The sequence below is a fragment of the Thunnus maccoyii genome, chromosome 2 (genome assembly GCF_910596095.1).
Source record: "Thunnus maccoyii chromosome 2, fThuMac1.1, whole genome shotgun sequence".
In the NCBI taxonomy this organism is placed as follows: domain Eukaryota; kingdom Metazoa; phylum Chordata; class Actinopteri; order Scombriformes; family Scombridae; genus Thunnus; species Thunnus maccoyii.
Window position 1 is genome coordinate 17,114,482 of NC_056534.1, and position 21,855 is coordinate 17,136,336.

At 37.6% G+C, this 21,855-nt stretch overlaps 1 protein-coding gene across 3 annotated transcripts; it reads right to left on the reverse strand.

Annotated features, from left to right (window-relative positions):
* Positions 1-581: 581 nt before the first annotated feature.
* Positions 582-17,300, reverse strand: LOC121888456 (microsomal triglyceride transfer protein). 3 transcript variants are annotated; one of them, XM_042399984.1, is made up of 19 exons: positions 17,007-17,300; positions 16,442-16,516; positions 14,089-14,288; positions 13,672-13,815; positions 10,986-11,093; positions 10,781-10,897; positions 10,551-10,690; positions 10,318-10,468; positions 9,321-9,478; positions 9,006-9,174; positions 8,180-8,287; positions 7,752-7,964; positions 7,441-7,652; positions 7,192-7,289; positions 6,750-6,871; positions 6,381-6,608; positions 4,934-5,058; positions 1,653-1,823; positions 582-1,564 (listed from the first exon to the last, which is right to left on the reverse strand). In XM_042399984.1, the coding sequence occupies exons 2-19, from the start codon at positions 16,500-16,502 to the stop codon at positions 1,417-1,419; spliced, it is 2,673 nt and encodes an 890-aa protein (XP_042255918.1). In that variant the 5' UTR covers positions 16,503-16,516; positions 17,007-17,300; the 3' UTR covers positions 582-1,416. The 3 variants fall into 3 exon arrangements, with proteins under 3 accessions (XP_042255918.1, XP_042255908.1, XP_042255898.1); XM_042399974.1 differs by lacking the exon at positions 17,007-17,300 and having other exon boundaries at positions 14,089-14,276; positions 16,442-16,809; XM_042399964.1 differs by lacking the exon at positions 17,007-17,300 and having other exon boundaries at positions 16,442-16,809.
* Between the last annotated feature and the right edge of the window lie 4,555 nt (positions 17,301-21,855).

Below are 21,855 nucleotides of genomic sequence, written 5' to 3' on the forward strand. Positions count from 1 at the left end.
TTTTTTTTTTCTCTGCTGGTTAATATGCCAACAGACATACCGCAGTATGGATATTCAGCTATTGTTTTCCAAAGAGTTGTCAAAATGAAGTATGTTTGAGATCATTTTCCCATTTCCCACCATCTTTATATCAAGGTTGCGTTACCAACTGGGAACTGACCAGGCCTTCGGGATCCCTGAAAACCTCAAGCTCATTGTATGCCACTTAGTTTGTGGTTATTTGATTAATTGCTAGTTAGGAACATGCACAACCAAAGCACATAAACTGAGATGGGAAGGGCCTGAAGGTACCACACTTTTTTTCAGCTAATTATGAAGCCCTGACTTGTGGTATTTATGTTAATAGTGGTGCAAATTACTAAATCAATTTATACTTAATCAAATTACCACAAACTAATTGACATACAGCAAACCTGCTGCAGATTAGTATTCCAGTATAGGAAAAGTATGGCTCTGGGCAAAATATTATCATCACACAGCTTAATTTTGCCCAGTGGCCTCCAGAGGGTTGATCATATTGTACAATTGTTTTGATGAATCTGAATCCACAAACTAAGTCAAAAGGCAAAGTGTTTCCAGTGCACATTTATTGCCAGTCAATTACATATCCAACAAAAAATGATCTGTAAATATGGAAACACGAGTTCAGAGTCTTGAAACTCCCCAAACATTTTCAGACATACAGAGCAATTATGGCCAGTACAAAAAAATATATTCAAGTGTTGATGGTTTCACTTTTGTAGATTTGATTGTCACCTCAAATCTTGCAAGTACAAAGTAAAAAGACAATGCACACGCATCGTTTCTGTAGGAACAATTTAAAAATTACCAATATTATCATGAAAAATGGAACTGATCAATATCATTACTCTGGTACATAAGTTATTTCAAGTGTGTGACCAGTGATACAATGACATACAGTTAAAAAAATGCTCCTCTTAAGAAAACATATTTAATTAAACAACAAAGGGATTTTGAAAGAAAAGAGCGTTTATATTCATGGGAAAAGTTAATTCACGCTCTCCAGTGTGATATTTACATGTACATCTTTACTGCAACTGTGTTGGGGGAAAATTACAGAGATACTACTCATGTTGAGTATTACCCATCAAACAAAACATCCATACTGTATGTGCCCACCATAAATACATTTTCAAAGAAATCCATAAAAAGATAATGCAAGAATTCCCAATTGCAAACAAAATGTCAAATTGAAATGACTTAAATACTCACAGGAATGTAAACATTGCATGTGTTGTTAAAAAAAAAAATACATTCGCTACTTTCCTCTCTTGCAGTCTTTCACTGCTTAATGCTGAGATTTGATAGCTGGTCCCTGAATGCAATGAACATTGAGTGACAATAACCTGCCCAAAAGAATGAAGACTTCCTCCTGGAAGTTCATGACGTCTCCTTTTACCAACTGGAGTCAAAAACCTTCTTGCACATGTTTGAATTCTCCTGGTGAAGAGGGAATTCAGAGCCGGGGACGAGCTGCTTCCTGCTCTTTTGCAACCTAACACTCTTCCCTGATGACAGGCTCTCATACTTCCTCAGGTATTCACTGAAAGCAGAACATAAGGAATAGAAAATTAGGTTTTTGTATAAGCTGATTCAACAATACAATCCAAAAGTCAGGGGTCTCACAGTACCTAACAGGGAAGGTAGTTTTGTCCATCTGCATGCACACCAGGAAGGGATAATTGGAGAACTGGACAGTGGTGATGAAGTCCAGTGAGGCCTCTGTTTCGAAGCTGACCTCCACACCCGTTCTCATAAAGTCCAGATCCACAGTAACATTACCAGTGACCACTAACGCTCCCCTGTAAACGACAACAAAGAGAAAACCAAGTGAAAATGTGTTTAACAGACAAAGCTCAATACACCTGATTTCATCTAAGAAAATAAAAAGCATGGGCGGCCTCGTAGCCAAATGTTTAAGGTGCATACTACATAACCACAACATCCTCAGTTTGATTCATGTACAATTCTCTCTCTATCCTCATGTTTCCTGTCTATCTCCACACTGTCAACTATCAAATGAGGGAGAGAAATTTGATAATAGAATAGTCCTTGTAGTCATTTTGTAAGTAAAAATGACAAAAAATTAGCTGGTTGAAGCTTCTCAAATGTGATTTTTTTTTTGTGTCATACATGATTGTAAACTGAATATCTGGATTTTGAACAGTTGACTGGACAAAACATGACATCAAAGACGTCACCTTGGGCTCTAAGAAATTATAATGGACATTTCTCACTATTTTCTGACATTTTATAGACAAAACGATTATTAATTGAGAAAATAATCATCAGATTAATCGATAATGAAAATAATCATTAGTTGCAGCCCTAATGTGAAATTTATGTTTTCACATATGAAGTATGATGTCCCAGAATGTGAATACGTTACATGCAAAAAGCAATTTCACATCTTATCACATGTAATATCATGTGACACGTGATACTACAGGTGATTTTTTTTTCACATATGAAATATCTGAAAATAACAGGTGCATTTATCATTGTAATTAATAATGTTAAAAACCTTATGTGTCTACAATTAAATATCGAACATTTTTAATCATGTTCCACATGTCATAAACATTTTTGTAAGGCCAATGTGGATGTCAAGACTGTCCATTATTATTATTATTTTAAGAGTCCCTTATTTTCTATAAGGCCATGTATCAGAGTTCAGTTGCTATTTCTATTTCTCTTTCTATATCTATTACCAGAGCCACCAAAAAAAAAGGAATACCATTCATAAAAAATGTGTAGTTGCTTTAACGCACAATTATTCAAGGTCTTAAGTTAACAATTACAGGTGTGGCAGTCATTGCTGGCAATGAAATGCTTGGAAAAAACAAAAGTTAGATTCATCAATAAACTGTTAGCATACAACCATTTACAACCATTGCTATGGTTACCAAAGTTTAGTATACATGTGTCAGAGACATCCAAGCTTGGTAACGACTGCAGCATAATATGGGGCTTGTTTTTAACCATGTATTTGCCAGTTTGTTAGTGGCTCTAACGACAGGTAAAGCCCAGCCACTAACGTGGAGTTTAACTACTGTATAACCACTTCCCCTTATGATTCAAAGTGTGTGCCAACCAGCTGAAAATCTGACGTCTGTAACTTTGCCCGTGGAGACATGCCTTGGCAAAGATGCCAGTGTGGTTTGTTCTGCGGCTATAGATAGCCTGCCAGTCTATTATCAGAGTGGAAGAGGTACAGCTATGCTGATCCATTCACCTGCCTCTGCCATTCCCCTGCACTCGCAGGTCAAATCATCCATTTACGATGTTACTCTTAACAGTGGTCTATCAAAATCAGAAATAAAGCAGTTCTCAGATTTAAACAGTATTCTTTCTTCAGAATCATGTGTTTTTTGCACCCCAATCTAAATCCCCATGAATTCCTGTTTTGATCTTTTCTGAGTCGCTCTGAGAGGAGCTGGACTGTGCATCAGTATGTTACTAATGTGAGCTTAAGTATATGACATTTAGGCTGGTAACTGTTTAAAAAGTGACAGTATGAGAAATTTTTGTATCGATACCAAAACTATACTTTTTTTGGAAACTTACTTTGCTATCTAAAGTATAAAGACTGTTTTCTTGCAGAACTTTTTTTTTCCTTCATAAAATGTTTCTTCCAGAAGCAAACCAATCAGAACAGAGTGGGCTCATCAGGATGATGGGCCTTAAAGAGACCAGAGCTAAAACGGCCTGTTTCAGACAGAGGCTGAACTGAGGGGCCTCATAAAAAGCCAGTATAAGATAAATAAGTTTTATGAGTTTTTGGAACTGTAAGGCCCCGATCAGACAGAGCACTTTTTAGCGGCCTGAGCCGTCTTTTTGTAATTGTTTTCAATGAGAGTGAAGCTTTTTGCTCGCTGCTTTTGCGTTGCTGAGTGCCTTGCATTTTTGCTCGAGCGCCCTGAACGCCTTGAATTGAAAAAACTTCAACTCTGAGCGGAAAAGCGCCCGACATCATTAGCATGTTCCCCATTGTCCAGTCAGATGAATTGAGAGGAGGGCCTTCTGTGGTGGTGACGACAACAAGTGGAAATAACAATCATGGAGGACAAACTAGTGGTGGCTGTTGTGGCTCGCGTTTTGCAACCTGCAAAAAGCGCTCTGTCTGATCAGGGCCTAAATCATGTAAAGATATTCCAGTAGAGCCCCAGAATATAAATATAGACCTGGAAAAGTGCATGATACGTCCCCTTTAAGGTTTGATATCGAGCCTGTCTTGCACAGGAAAGTTTCGTCATATTTCAATCTTAAAATTCTGTGGCATTGCTCTTGAAATCCTGTTTCATCACCACATGCCACAGGATATCTGATTCCAGCATGATGATGTGCTCCATGTTCAGCAGCTACTGTTGTCTATGGACTGTAATGATTTAAAATAGAGAACCAGACAGAACTGATGTCATATTCACATAAAGCTATAAATGAGATAGGTGTAAAGCACAATACTGGAGCATGTCCAAAATGCCTGTGGAACAAATGAATCAGACAACACTTATAGACCATTTAAAGTTCACATGAATCCAACATCAACATGGATCTATTTGCAGTGAGGTGACACGGCTGGAACTTCTGAAACAACTTCCCTTTCTGTCACAAAGGTTGTTTTCTAAGAATCGTCTGTCTATTATGGAAGCCCTTGCCCTGTGAGTGGGTTACATCATATTGCTGTACAGTAGGGTCCAAAAGTCTGAGACCACTTTAATGGGAAAGTGGTCTCAGACTTTTGGACCCTACTGTACATACAGTACTCAGTGAGATAATATATCATTCAATGATTGTTTTTGAGGCTGTGACCTATATACATTAAGTAGCACATATTATTATGTAAAATATTTGCTGCTGGTCTGGCTTAGCTGAAAGACAGTTGTTTTATTGTATTGTCTCTTGACTGTACCTGTTGTTGACGCTGGTCTTGGACTCCCTGTACCACAGACTGATCTCCATGCCTCCAGAGATGTCGATGGCTAACCCTCCTTGGAACTCAGCACTCGCCTTCAGACCAGACTGCAGCTGAATGACCTGGAAGACCAAAGATGAGCAGGAAAGAAAATGAACAAACACGCAATAGAGAGTAATGTCTTACTACAGTTTTTGACATGAATGATTAAGATTCCTTTTACCAATGACTGTACGCTTAAAAGCAGTGCTTAAAAGGCATCAGTAGCTGTAGTATGAGCAATCAGAAATCCTTTTATCAGCTGTACACATTTAGAGCCTGTCCACATTCACATGACTGCATTCAACAACTGTTATTAACTATTAATAACGTGAGTCATTTAACTATCTGTGCCTGCACACACATACTGTATGCGTCTGAGAAAGTCAAGAAGGCCTCATGGCTTCATGACACACACAGCTGTGAGTCAGTTTCTTACAAAATTGCTCATATGAGCATTTTCTGATCTCTTTTATGGTTAAGGTATTATTAAGTTTAGGCAACTAAATCTACTTGGTTACAGTTCCATATCCACATCCTCCTTATTAGCTCGCTTTCATGACAGCATAATAACTAGTTTGCTGCTGAATATAAATGTTGGTGATTTTAGCTGTTTGAACAAACAACAAATACTGCCATTTTTCTTGAGATGACAACCTTGACCAAACTGGCAGATTATTAGACAATGAGCCCCTGGGCGGAGATGTGTATAAGCTCCCCCTCTTAATTACAAGAGCTTCCTTCTGCCATCACTCGTGATTTTTCAACTTTTTCTGTGGAAGTTTGCAGATTAATCTTAACTCTAAAGTTCAGTTGGTTAAAAGTATTTTGTTCATGCTGGTGATGACATCTTGTCCAAACCTTCCTGTCACACCAGATCTCCACTGACAATCCTCTCAACAGATATCACAGAAATCAAAATACTATAGCATAAAATACAACATATTGTAGGAAATCATCAAAGGAAACCTGTGATGCAGGTTATATTTTCTTCAAGCACAGCTATTCCACTGTGAAACATATTTAAATGAAATTGCTTCACTAATTTTAATGTAGGCTAACTGTTGCTAAGCATTCACTGTGCAGCTAATTTAGGCAAAATTAACAAAAATGTAATAAAAATACATATCATATCAGACTCAGAGGACACACAAATACTCAAGATTAAAAAAATATGATCAGGACATCCTTTCTTTTGACTAAGCCCTATGACTTTCAAATGAGAAATCCTAATAATACAACAGCTGTCTCTGGCTTTGAGGCCCCCGGTCACCATTACTGACTGTTTCAAGCAGGACTCATCACTATTGTTTGTCACTCTCATTCACAACCTTTCTGAATGTGAACTTTAATGATGAGGTTCGACCACCACATTTAGCTCAAGTGTGAATGATGTGTTGCTTACCTCAGAATGATCTGTCAGCAGGATGAGACCCTTCACTACATTCATGGGCTCCCCGGTCATGGAGAACATTTTGGACATGAGGTCACTGTAGCCCTTGAAGAAGGTGACCGGCCTCAGTTGGACATCGAACAACAGAGCTGACATCCCAGCGAACGAATCCAGGTCTTGCTCTCCCTCATCAGGTGTGGCAGCAATTAGCGACTCCAGACCCTGTGCCTCAATCGCCACCTGGACGACATGAAGAATATCCAGATTAGCCTTTTGATCTTTACTGATATTTCACTTACCCACCTTGAACATTTCAAATTATCTAAATTTCTGTTCCTGCAAAAGGCCTTTTTTTTTCCTGCAAAAGGCGATTTTCCTCACCTGTAGTCCATGTAGCATTGCTCCTTTATTAGCACCATAAATATTCATGTTGCTTCTCCTCAGGATCCCAGAGCCTGAATACAGGATGTCCAAACTGTATGTGGAGGTGACATCCATAGATTCTGTAGGAACGTGATTATTTTTAGTTATTTGTTCATGAACTCAGGCTTGTCATTAAAAATACTCAACTAGCTTGCATGTAACTGTTGATTTTAGTGATCTTATTGCTGAGGAATAACATTAAAATGGTGAATTCGAAGAGCCACATGGGTACCAAAAAAGCTGCCAAATGTCAAAAATGATTGTTTTCTTGACTGGTTGTGGCAGCCACAGCAATACATTTAAATAGTTTTTCCACATTTTATCTCAGATTGTAAATGTTTCAACAAAACTGCAAAATTCTTCCTTATTTTAGATTTGGAGATTGGGGTTGATTACTTACGTGCCATAAATCCTGAGTATGCAGATGATGACCCAACTTTTGCAAAGCGGTTATAGTTGTGGGAAATCATGTCCTTCATAGCTTGTCTCAAAACTTTGCTGAAAAAGAAAAATACAATATTATAGCACAAAATTGTAATTGTAAATAACTTCTCTTTCTATGTCCTGTCGGCTCAGTAATTCATTTTGTCAGTTTTGTCTGTCCCTTTTTAAAAAAAAAAAAAAATATTTGTGTTTGTCCATAACACACCTGGCGGGCATCTGGAAGCGCAGGATGTCCTGAATCTTAGACAGCATGTACTTGTTCATTTCATGGGGAAGGTTTCCAACGGACAGAAGTAGATTCTTGACCTCTATGTATGAGGGGTTGCTACTGAGGATGACGTCAGCAGCAGCGGCTCTCACGTTTTTCTCATAGATCCGTCGATTCTGGTGGTAAACCCTGTTCACTGTCCGTTTTACCTGAAACAGCAGAAAAATATTTGGTTTCAATTTCAACTAATGCTAATGAGATTGACATGTTGTTTACATCAACATCAAGTTTTGTACATTATGGTTTACCTCATCAGTCATGAGATCAACATTGTATCTCTGCAGGGCGGTGAGGGAAATGGTGTTGTAAGCTCCCACCTCTGACTCTGCATATCTGGTAAAGATAGGAATGGCCTCGGGGAGCAGAGAGTTTTTCAGAGCCAGAAGGTACATCTGGACTTCGGACTCTACCTGTGTGCTGTCAGGACCTTCTAAAATCATCTTCTTCACCTGCATCACTGTCTGAGAGGTAAACAAACATCAGAAGATCATCAGTCAGCTGCTGCATTCATTTAAGCTTGATTCAGTTTCCCAAGTACTTAATATAAAAAAAAACACTTTCACATCTGTGAACTGCCAATTCTAAATAGTTTACATCCTGACATAATACTAAGACATGTTTTATAATAGAAAAAGCATTTTCAGTAACTTTTGTTTTCAATGTTATCTTGGCTCACCGGTAAATTGCACCCTCCTTTCTGACACAGCTTGTGGACCAGTGCTCCCATAATGATCACCACTGACTCCTTGATTTCAGTGCTGCCAATCTTTCCTTTAGAAATGTCCTGAAAAAGAAAACAGTTCTCATTACAATTTACTGAAAACATCCCCTGCTGGCAAATTTAAGCAAAATATGAGCTGGTTTTGATGAGTAAAAGACTACATTTCTAACTAAATTTTTTTTGAGGATAAGCAATATATAAAATACTGTATATACTATATATAATACAGCAATTTGTAAAGTAAGTATAAGTAATGTGTTTGTTTCCCCAAAACAAAAATGTAGCACTCCAATATAGAGCTGCAACCATTAGTGGATTGATTGATCAACAGTAAATTAATTGGCAGCTATTTTGATAATCGAATAATCTTTTTATTCATTTTTTTAAGCAAAAATGTTAAAAATTTGCTTGTGGCAGCTTCTTAGTTGTAAGGATTTGAAGCTTTTGTGTGTCATACATGATAGTAAACCACGTTGATCATACAAAACAAGACATCTGAAGATGTCACCATAAGCTCTAAGAAATTATAACAGGCATTTATCACTATTTCTGACATTTCATAGACAAATCAAAATCAAGAAAATAACTGGCAGATTAATCGATAATGAAAATAATCATTAGTTAAAGCTGCACTCCAGCTTTTTGAGGACCCAAACTGCATTTCAGTCCTCTTATGAACCACTCAAATATTTTAGATGACAACAGGTCTTATATTCTACTTTAATAAACAAGGAAAACTGCCAATTCTGTTATTAACTTTTGACCACAACCAGGTACACACCAGCAGGGCCTGGAGCATCCTCTCATTGGGATGTGAGGAAAATCCACATGCATAGAGAAACCTCTCCTGCAGAACCAAACCTTTGGCATCGGTGAAGTTAAGGAATTCAAGCATGGCATCCAAAGATGCAGAGGTCTGGGCGGAGGTCACAGCATCCACCACCTGAGGTCTGGGACAAGAAGTAAAACCAAGCAGTAGTGAGTTGAGCTCACTGGATCTGAACATCCTCAATTTTCAAAGTTATACTAATTCAATAAAATGAGTGATGGAGTCAGTAAGAGGAAAATAAGATGTAGGAAGGAAGAGTCTGCTTACAGAGATGGCTTGCTGGCACTCTTCAGCACCTTGAGGATCTCGTCCTTGGATGCCTTCCTAATGCTCTGGATGAGAGCCAGGAAGCTGCGAGGAGCCGTGGCCTTGGACAGGCTCGCTGGCTCCAGCTGCTTCTGTTGAGCCTGCCAATGTTCAAAAAGCTGAGAGGGACAACACAGGGAGAGGGGATTAGAAGACAGATGACCTTCTTCACTCAATAATTACAGAACAAAAATAAATCTGTTTGCTAATACAGTGTTATTTAAGAGTCAGTTTGTATTAATGACTTGTACAACTCGACTCAGACTTTAAAAAGGTCTGTAGGGATTGAAATATTAGTAGTACTGACTCAATAAATGTCTTAAAAGCAAGAGCAAGAGCAGTGTGCAGGAACCTTGATGCACCTGCATAAGAAATACTGGATGTGCAAGTTTTTTTCTTTACCTGCTCATAATAATAAATCATAAAACTTCATAAATACTAGTAAGCAAACAGTCTCTTTCTGACATCCATTAGAGTTTAAAGACCGACTTCCTGGTTGAACTTTGACCTACTGTGTTTGCCATAGTCATGCAGGTTTCCTGTGCTTTCACTTTTGTGACCAAATGAAGTGGTTTTAATCATTTGATATAACTGTGTCTCATCTGATCACTAATGCCCGTTTCCCTTTCAAACTTCACTGTTGCAGTGTCACCATGTTTCCAGATCTTAATAATTACTTTGGTGGTTACAACAGAAACAATTGCCAAAACTATGAAAATAAAACTGAGGTTGTTATAAACTGGAATTATCATTTAATATGCATCATTTTAATAACTCTTACAGGAAGGCAGCTCTAAAATCTATAAAATTGAAAATAATATCATCTTCTATATGAGGTAATCTGTGGTGTAAAGATGAGTTTTTTTGTTTTATGAAGCATGTGTCTATAGAAATACAGATGCCACCTTTTAGTTGAACGAATGTAAAAATGGACATTTGATGTGTGGAAATGACTCACTGATGGACAGCCTTTGCACTGGGGTTTGACCTTCTCAGCCACGACACCAACAGCAGCCAGTTTGGCATCGATGGACTTGACAACCCCTGTGACATCTTTCCCTGCGGCCTCCAGCGGTCCAGCCTCTGTCCCTACTAACGTGAAGGTTTGCCTGCGAAGCAAGAAAATATAAATTTTTAGTGTGCTCATAGACGACATGGCACCACAGATTAATTTAATCTTAAGGCATTTACCTGGACACAACTTTAGCTGCAGTGGACCTGCGGGAGTTAACAGCCAGTGAGTGAGTTTCTTCAGCCACGGCTGACTGTATGAAACCGTCTTCGAGTGTGAACACTGTAACAGAACTGGACTTCTTGCTCACACCCAAGACCTGAAGTAGGGACATATTGAGGCGGGATGTGTTAACGAGTCAATTACATTTATATTTTAGCGTTGCGAGTTGTTCTGGACGTTGACTAACCTGACTGTGTGTGGTGAATCCAGTCTCAGCAGTCTTACATGTCTCCAGCATCTTGGTTCTTGTCACTTGACCCTTTACTGCCTGGTACTCGATTGTGCACCTTCCAGACACGTCATTCTGTTTCCAGACATGAGTCAAGTTTGTTATCATTACTTAAATGCATTAAAATCAACAACTGTGATGGGATATTTATCATGTAATTTACCTCTATAACCTTCCCAGTGTTGAGCTGTACTTGCAGTAAGCTGGCCACCCCTCTTTTCATGTTCTTGATGGTTGCAGGCTCTGCCCGGTATGAATAAAATGCTTTCACCTACAGTAGACATGTAAAAAGAAAGAAATATGTTTAATAGAGTTGCATGCTTCAAACAATGGATGGCAAGAAACTCTGACTAGCGGATAAAGCAGCTACTTGAGGCAGGCAGCCAACAGTACGTGCCGCAGCTCACAATGGCTTTCATCAGGGTGTCACTTTTCCTTTGCACACTTGTGTACACAAACATGTGCATGACATCAGAAACTATTTACATCACATACAGAATTAAAATGTATTCTTTGAAGTGCAGGTCAAAAACAAAACAGAAATATTTTGCTATTAGCACATTGGAATTAAAAATAGTCAACCTCCATAAATTGCCTCCAAATATTTTACACCAACCAACTGTGAGGATGGATCAGTGATATGTTTGCCTACATTCCTGTTATCCTATTAGAGTAATGGAACCAAAGCTCACGTGATTTTAAGGAATATCATCAATGATATAAAAAGTTTTCCAACGGGGCTTCAGTTTGAATCAATAATGGACTCGATGTCCCGGTCATGAGTGCAGAAAGCAGCATATTACATCATCCTACAGTGTCTCCTATACAGTATGTAATTTATTTGTGGCGCCCAACCACAATATCAGATAGGACCACCATAAATAGACGATCCACTGCTACTCTGTGTATTTTTCCTGCCCCAGCTTGCCATCAGTATAAATAACCTTACAACACCAGGGGAGACACAGCTCGATCCTGTTTCACACCATCTAATGCCTCTTTCTTCCAAACTGTACTCCACTAGATTAGCATGAATCCCAAGGAAATGTCTGTGTAATACTTGTCAAGCTTTACCGTAAACTACTTTTAAATCAGTTTTAGTTTCAGTGGGTGTACAACAGTTACACAACACACATACAGTATTTATTATATTACATACAGTCTGATGGATTGAGTGAAACCAATATGAAAAACAACCAAGTTCACTGCAATCATACAGGATATTAAACTACTTTCTAATAAGGCACCTTTTATAAGTTGTTTTTATTTATGGTTAATAAAGCATTTACTATGCTTTATAGATCAATTTTAAGCCATTAATAAGAATACATTTTAGGTTGCCAGATTGTTGAGAATTACTTTCGCTAATGATTATCTGTCCTATTTGGTAATAAAACAATTATAAATGTTTGTAATCCTTTAATAAATGTTTAATATAATTCTAGATTAACCTTCCACCAGAGATTTGACTCAAATTTGACTCAGTCAACTTCAGTGTCCTCTTCTAAATCTCTACTAAATACCTCCTTTTATAGATTTGCTTTAATTTAATCTAATTATTTTATCTTATTTATTCACATATTTTCTCTTATAAATCTATTTATTTAACATGTATTTTATCTGCTCCCATGATTGTTCATATTCTTATTTTGAGAAGTAAAAGAATAAATAAAGATTATTATTATTATTGCCCTTAAATTGTTAATAGGGATTATGGTCCATATCCCTTGCAAAAACACAGTAAGTTGTAATTACAGTCCAATCAGTCAAAGTGTTTTTTTATAACCTGTCAACTCAAAAGTTGTTCCTGTTTATGGTTTGATATAAAGCTTTGGTAAATTATTTCTTGATAATTAGTCATACTAAAATCTTTACTGTGTGTCTGAACAGGTAATCAAAATCACAAAACGTGCTCCTGTAAGCAGTTTTCTTCAGCAGTGTTTAGCCATAAACCAGCGCCAGTTTTAATGAGATACCTTTTATGTCTATTATACTTAATAGTAAACAGTCACAATAAAGTGATTGTAAAGAAGTAGTATGAGCCTTATCCACGTAGTACCCAACCCGCAGCTGTTCTTTAAGTCAGGCTTGCTTGTTCATTCATTAACCCTCTGAACCCGCTGACCTTTGCACGCACACACATCTGTTTGGTATTTCCCCTTCCAGCATCATCACTCCAGCACAATGAAAATAAGCTCATTAATGCTCTCAAGACAACAACAGTGCTGTCAGCAGTGTGCTGGAGGTACACCACTGACTCTTTACATTACTTATGTAAGCGTCTCTCATATGAATGAGATTATAAATCAGCAGAAAGCAATTCACATCATATTCAGGAACTGCTACTGTTGTTACTTAGCTGGAGTAAAAATAAAGCACTTTAAAGTTTATTTTAGAGCTGAAACAATCAGTCGATTGAGCCATTAGTCTTGACAGAAATGCAATCATTTAAATCATTTTTTCAAGAAAACAAGCCAAAAATTCTCTGGTTCCAGCTTCTCAATTGTGGGGGTATACTGCTTTTCTCTGTTTTATATCATTGTAAACTGAATATATTTGGGTTATGGATTGCTTGTCTGACAAAAGAAGCCATTTGAAGATGTCAGCTTGGGCTTTAGGAAATTACGACGGGCATATTTGACTGTTTTCTAACAATTTAAGTAATCAAGAAATGAAAAGAATCAATAATTGTAGCCTTAGTTTAGACCATAATAAAAAGTGCTCATTTTCCTTAAGTATGACAAAAAAAGAACAAGTGTGGCGACTGACCTTAACAATATAAACTGCTAAAAATTATGTGCTGGCTAAAAACCATCAAGGAGTGCAAGTGGTTATGCTAATGCTCGTACCTTTCCATTTTTCAGATGCACCAAGAAAGGTTTCGTCAGAGCCTCTAGTCTGGTTTTCCCCAGGAGACTTTCGGTTGTGGAACCATGGAGGATGTTCTTCTTCTCTGATTGTTTGGACACAGGGTCAACTCTCACATTTGAGATCTATTGATGAGAGACAGGAGACAGGTCAAAGATGTGTGCAGAAGCCACCAGTTGCAGAAAGAAAGCCTCATTTATTAAAAACAGAATGTTCACTAGTCGTTGATCAGGATCTAACTAACTACATTTTAGTGCCATATTCATCAAAACTGTATATTCTAACCTTAACCCAATTGTTCTGTCTAATAACTTATTAAATTGGTTAATTAAAAGATTCATAAAGGCACTAAGTAATAACATCATCCTCTCCCTCCACGTGTGTTTGGACCAGCATACCGCCAGCTGTATCAGTTGGTCATCCTTGCTGCTTGGATCTCTCCAAACTAGGTGGACATCCACATCACTTGAGATCCTGCAGCCGGCACTGCCCACTTTTGACCCCCTGGCCCTGTCCACCAGCACCTCAGTGATGTAGTTGAATTTGTACAGCTGGTTGTTATTCAGCCGGGGTCCCAAAGCAGCACCTGAAGAAACAGCTGGTGAACACACACAAGCAGAGAAAGTGGGAGTGATCTACAAGAAGACTCTCAGCTATGTTCATACTACATACTGTACGTTGAACTAACAATGTCATACCGCTGATGTGCTCATATGTAATGCTTTACATTAAAAAATAAAATGTTTTCCAAAGCATACAACAGCTTTTTAGGCAGACAAATGCATTTTCCTATCTAACTTCTGGTTTCAGTTCATGGCAGTTGAACATAAATATCCAATAGCAGAGGCTTGAAACTTGAGATAGTCAATCCATCACAGGGAACATTCAGTGAAAGTTGTAGTATCATCGCATGATGATACAGTTGTTAGCAGCAATTCTTCTTTATTTGAGCATTTAATGTCCAAAATCCGAGATTTGGCTGCAATGAAGATGTGTTGTCAGCAACATCACGGACATCATGAAGAGGATAATGTGATTTTGGCAGCTTCTTAGCAAACACTCAGATGTCAGAGTTTTCCACTAGCAAAGGGGCACACATCTTAAGAAACTTTTCAAAGCAAACCAGGCTTCTGTTATTAATGACAAAGTAACTTTGCCACGCAGAGATGACTAAATGTTCACTGTGATGAATAAACTCACATCAGACTGGAATTTCAGCTCATTTTAACAAACCAACACGTTGAAACCACTGACTAAATTCTGGGAAAAGGCAGTCAAAATGTTGAAATAAAATAATGTACAAACTCAAACATGCTATTTGTAGTGATTCAGAAAAATAAGTTATATGAACTGTAAGTAATTGATCTTTTCTATAAAATCAGGACGTGTAATAACAGGTACCTTAATAACCTTTCATGTGGTCTATTTAGCTTCCCAAAGACATATGTATCGACATAAAATCATTTCAAACAACTTCCACTGAACTGATCTTTCTTTTCTTTCATTTTTTCATTTCCCCCACAGTGCTGAGGTGATTCAGTCAGCGGCCATTTAACTGGGTGTGTTCAACAGGAGAGGAGATAAAATGCTCTCCTCTGCTCTATTAATGACAGAGTTTCCGTTAGATATGACATTTGGCCACGAGGGAAGACAGACTGACGTGTCAGTATTTGATTTCATCACCGGTCAACTAAAGTAAAAACTCTGGGTCATTGCTGCATGACTGACAACTGACTGCGATATTAGAGGAACATCACAAGCAAAACACCAACCTGCCACCCAAATAATATTTATATATGATGATTTATATAATTATAATTTTTACTCTTTCACCTCTTATCAGCGATGTCACCAAGCAGCACTATGTGAGGCTACTCCATTGACAATGAATAGAAGACTGACATTGTGGGCTCTGTTATATCACCCAGCGTGATTTCCTACCAGGATCAATTCATTTTGTGTCTCAGCGACACAGTGCAAAGGAAGCTTGAAACCTTATGAAAACCCAAATAAACACATGAATCTGTAAAAGAAGTTTGTTATCTGTCAGCAAAGTTTTAGGTGTGAAAATACTCATTTTAACCTTAATCCTACCGACTGGGACAGACCCCTGAGGTTTACTTTTTGTCATATCTCACAGGTGATTTATTCTATCATTCAAAATGTTCACACTTTGTCAATCAGTTTGTTCCCAATGACTTCATATCATTATTTTCTGTTCCTGTTTTAATTTGTGCTTTTTAAAAATACCAATGATTTTGGGGTCCTTGGGGACCACAGTCAAAAGCACCCAATTCTGCCTCTGCAGTTGTAATAGATGGAACTATTTATTGAGTTCATGTTTGCCATGGGTCCTAATTGAAAGTATCACACACTATCAGGGGAGGGAGGTAGGGGCACTCTGACAGTCATTTTGAAGGCTTTGTGGAAAGATTGTACTTGGGATAAAAGCTGCAATTTGTATTAAAGAAAAGTATATATTTTTGTTTGACAGAATATGCAAATGAACTGTAACTTTCCTAAAACAATATTAATCAGTTTTTTTCAGATGACATTAATTACATAACTAATAATGTTTGAGGGTTAAGCTCTTACGTCATTCTTGTCCCATTAAAAGAGGACATACTACATTTCATGCTCCAAATGAACCAAATCAACCATCATTAAGCGATCTACTGGAGGCCCTTGATGGCCCCAAACATCTCAACTATATCTACACACATTAAAATCCACAACAACCAATCAACTCACCTTTGGCAGAAGTTGAGGCACAGGAGGCTGCACAAAGCAAGAACACAACAAGAGTGAACATTGTGTGTCCTCTCTCTGCAGCCATATGGATCAAAACAGACACAAAAACAGGAGTCAGTGGCTGAAGTGACACTAAAGGGCCAAAAAGAAAAGGCAACGCGAGTCCAAGCGCCTCCTATTATGTTTTATCTGAGGGGAGGGCAGACTCCAAACTCCACGCTCAAGTACTAAGTACGAGGTAACCTGCGAATCATTAACCTGAAGAACACAGATTTGTCAGGGACTTCTGCTAGTAGTATTGATAGGTACAACCAGGTGCCCTTTTTTAATACAAAGCGGCTCTAACTGCGTCTGCGCGCGACCATGTGATAGGTTAATCAATGAAATGGAATTATCTGATTGATTCAATTCATCACGCGATAAGTGAGACTTGTCGACTGAATTTTAATGTGAAAAAACAAGCCCCGACATGTCGGTAAACAGCAGGGTAATGTTAATTTGGTAGAAAATGCTCCAAATTAGCACATATCTGAATTAACACATAAGAACATTAAGTTATATTTACCAAACTGTGGCGCAGAGACGTCTTCATGTTAGACACCTTTCACCTCATTTCTTCTCGGGATCAACAGTAGGTACTTTGTGTCTTGGTTTGAGGAAATGGGCAGTCTGTCAGTGAAACCAGCCCCTGGCTCATATTACAGCATCTCAGTGAGCCCAAAAGATTTTGCAAATCTCAGCCGTGAATCAGTCACAAATATGGGATATTTTCGCACAATATAAAATATATGTGGATTAGTTATTTAAGACTGCCCTTTAAGTTGATGTATAAGGTTTTGGACACACAAAAACACTGTTTATTTTCCCAAATGCAGTCTATGTGAATCTATAAATCATTATGTTACAGCTATGTAAGATGTTGCAACCTCAGCCTGTTTAATTAAATTATGGTACATATTATATGGCCGGTGTGTGTATGTGTGTGTGTGTGTGTGTGTGTGTGTGTGTGTGTGTGTGTGTGCGTGCGTGCGTGCGTGTGTGTGGATGAGGGTTAAGGAGGGGGTTAGAGAGACAGACTCTCAGGGGCCATTTTAATCTCAGGGGCCTTTAATCATTTTCGTCAGCAGGGATACTTCACACTCTCTACTGTCTTTATTTGGATGAAATAGATTAAATGATATCTTACTCTTATAGGATTTTACACCATGTCTTATCTGATGACGTGTCTTCATTTTATTGTACAGTAAAAGTGTAAATTAACTTTATGCGTCTTGACATCAGCTTGATGATTAGTTTTTGTTGACTGTGCAATAGACTCAAAACCACTGATCCAGTAATCTTATACATAGTTATAAATTACAACTGTGTGAATACCATGAAGGTTACTAATAACATTTTTCAACAAGCACATATACTTTCATTTTAGCTCACTAATGTTTATCTCTTAGGTAAGCACACAGAACATTTTTAATCACAAGAGAGACAAGTTTGTTTGTGCTCAGACTGACAGGCGACGGTCCAGCTGTGAGCATCATCAGCCCAGATGTACTGAAAATACAGTAAAGGAGATATACAATAGGGTCAAGTCAAGTGAATGGGAAAGTGGTCTCAGGCTTTGGGCCCTACTGTACATAGTTATACATGCTTATAACAAGATATTCAGTCTGTCAAATCTTTTACAGTTAGAAAAAAACAAACAAGGCGGTGAAACACAGCTACTACTGCTGTGACTCTTTCATTGGCAAGAGAAGTATCCAGAGTCTAAGTAAAAGTGATGAATCTGAGTCCTGAGTCGTACTGAAAACAAATACTGTGAGGTCACGTCTGACGTGTCTCTGCCGAAGGTTTGTGTCTTCAGGTTGAGATTGTGTAATCCTTCTCAGAACATACAGTAGACATCATCTCAGCTCATCTTATCTGATGATTCCTTCACTGTCCTGATGTTAGACGTCTCCAACAATTAGGAAGCTGGTCCGTTAGGAGATAATAGTTCTGGATGTCAATATCCAACTTAAGCCAGCAGTCAGGAGTCGCTGCTGGGCTTCTGCAGTATTTGTCACGAATCATCTTCCACAGATAAAGTATCAGGAAGTATGTCATAACCTGTGACACACTGTCTTTTTTATCAATGAAAGAGATGAATAGTTTATCTTTACTTTTAAACTAACTTTTAACTACAAATACTGGAAAAAGACGATATTTCTGGTCATAATTACAGACTACAGTAGAATAACTTCACCAGACTTCATCATTATGTATATCAGCACATGTACATGTACCAAACAATGCAACAGAGTACAAAACAAACAGATTCAATACAAAACAATAAATTCAAAACATATTCACATTCAGTTTGTCAGATAAACACGTACATGATGCCTTTTCCTTCACTGAAGGTGTAAAGAACACAAACAGATGTAGTATACAAGTATGAAATATAAATAAAAAACACTTGAAGACAGTAAGACAGTCAATTGAAAAGACATACAGCATGTATAGATACAGTACACCATCTTTGTGTCCCAACTACTTTAACAAGTAGTGTTGTATGTTCATAAAAATGTAAATGTAAAGCACAGATCAGACTGGGGGACTTTGATTGATTCAGGTGAAGGAGCTCAACAGATATTTATTGTGTAAAAGCTGCTGTTTAGCAGTTATCAAGGGAGTCAAGCTTTCTAACAGCTTCCCTGGTTGTGTGCTAATTAATGAAATCAACTCCTATAGTGTATATCTAGCGTGAAAGCTTGATCATAGCTCGAGGAGTGAACCACAAACAAAACAGAAAATCTTTTTTTGATGTTTTTTTGTCAGAAACACCTCCTGTGTAATATTTGAATAACAAAAGGATCAGATGGATAGAGAGTATTTAGATGCTGACAGACTAAATAACTTATTAGGTGTACTCAAATGAAAAACTAAATTATTTAGTGCTGATGATCAAAACTGGTTTATGAATGGAGGGTAAGTGGATGTGTTTGAGAAAGAAGAGGCTGATCACATCAGTGGGAACGACTCTGTCACTGTACTGTGACTCTGCATCCCAAGAAAAGGCCTGGAAGTGACACTGAGACATCTGATCAAAGGTCAGATCAGAGGTTTGAAATCAATCCCTGATAACACGGCAAACAGATATGCTTATCAAAGCTGAGTATCTTAATTACAAATTATCTGTGATGTGTTGAAAGAAAAGTGTATGTGTGTGTGTGTGTAACCTTCTAATCTGTGTTGGTCTCTCTTAGACGATGAGGTTTACTGAAAGAGAAAAACAGCAATGTGGCTTTTCCACTCTGACTGTAGCCAGAAAACCCCGACTCAGTCTAATCATCAAATTAGGGAAATGAGAACAGTCTGAGATGACAAATGGAAAGCAGAGAGACAATTTCCTGCTCAGAAACTAACCTCAGTTCTATGTATTTCCCATATTATTTTCAACAACTTTTCAAAAAAAATCTTGTTGTTAATCAAATTTTCTGTGGAGCTTAGATTTCATAGTGCATATTCTCTTGAATGGATATCTGATGTTATTCTTGCTAACAACATTTTAACATCTTGTTGTTTAAGTTTCTTTATCTCCTTTCATAATAGCTAAAAGTGGAATAAAATTATATTTTTACTTTTTTTTTCACTGTCACACCAAAACTGGTGAACAACTAAGAAGCTGAAACTTTCTAGAGCAACTAGAGAGAGAGAGAGACAGAGAGAGAGAGCGAGAGAGAGAGAGAGAGAGAACATTTGTGTGTGTGTGTGAGAGAGAGAGAGAGAGTGTGTGTGTGAGAGAGAAAGAGAGAGAGTGTGTGTGTGTGAGAGAGACTGTGTGTGTGTGAGAGAGAGAGAGAGAGAGAGAGAGAGAGAGAGAGACCGTGTGTGTGTGTGTGAGAGAGAGAGAGAGAGAGAGAGACTGTGTGTGTGTGTGTGAGAGAGAGAGAGAGAGAGAGAGAGAGATGGCACCACTTTTGTCCAAACTTTTATGTCCTAACTACCTCATTCTCTCTCTGGCTTTTTGAAGCTGAACAATGAATCAATTAATGCCTTTTGACATGTCGTAGCAGTAATAGCACAGATGTTAATAATAAAATGAATGATGGCTGATGATCAGTGATTAGCTGCTTCAGTTTCAGGGTCCTGATATTGTGCATGTTTTGCTCACTGACAATATGTCATGACTTACTGGGACACTTGAATACAACAGAGACACTTTTAATGATGTTAGCAACACCTGTGCTTTTCCTGCTATGACGAGTCAACATGTCGACTATGAAAAGGCCCATACAGAGGCGATGACATGATTATTATTATTATTATATTATATTGATTTTTACAAATAAACTTATTAAGGTTAATACATGCTTGAGAATTGACTTGAGAATTGACTTGATCATGTAACTGTCAACCATAATGTCATTTAGGACTGCTCCTATTTAAAGCAATTTATTATGTCATCAAGTTTAAAACATGAAGGTCAGGCATGAACAGAACAAGAGGTACTAGAGGGGGATCCATTTGAAATTAAATCCTCTGTTTGCAGGAATTATCAGTAAAAATGGATGTCAAATGTCATCATACACAACATGAAATAAAGGTGAATTGCTTTTCCTCTGTAGAGAAAAGTAAACTATTTTGTTGGCAGAGGTCACTAATATTATTTGCTCAGACTTCCAGTGCAGCAACACTATGAATGATACAGTAATATCTGTTAGAAACAAACACTAGGTGGCGGTATTTAGCAATCTGTCACCTGATGGCAAGACTGTGATGATTAAACTGTGCTTGATCATACAGTATGTGGCCTCAATTTACATTATGGATAAATGTATAGCATGTATTCATTGAATTTGACAGGAAATGTTGCTCTCAGTTTCATTTAATTAATTTGTTTGATATTTTGTCAAATTTTATATTCATAAATTAAAATGTACAAGCAAAAAGCCAAATTTCTTTGAACTGATCATCTATCAAACATTTCATCTATAAATTAATGTACTGACATAAAAAAGCTGTGAAAACATACAATACCTGTAAGCTTTACAAGGTTTTCATGTAAATATTCTTATTTCCTTCTTTCACTATTTTAGTCCTCCTGGTGAATTTATCAACAAAGCTGTATACATGATGTTTGTTTTTTTTACTTGCTGTATATTTGCTATACCTGTTTCAATAAAGCTCTTTGAAAATACAGATTAAACTATGTGTTTCTCAATAACTGCAATTCTGTAAAGCATATTACAAAATAAGCAAAGATGGGTTACTCACTATCAACTAACATCTGTGTTTCACTTCTTCTGTGAGAAAGCTGTATTTAAAAGTAATATTGTTTTTACTTTTAACTGTTAGTAAGCTCAACTAAAACATTAACCAACAGTCTATATATGGTATGTACAGCATGCTCACACAGTGACAAGACAGACACAAAG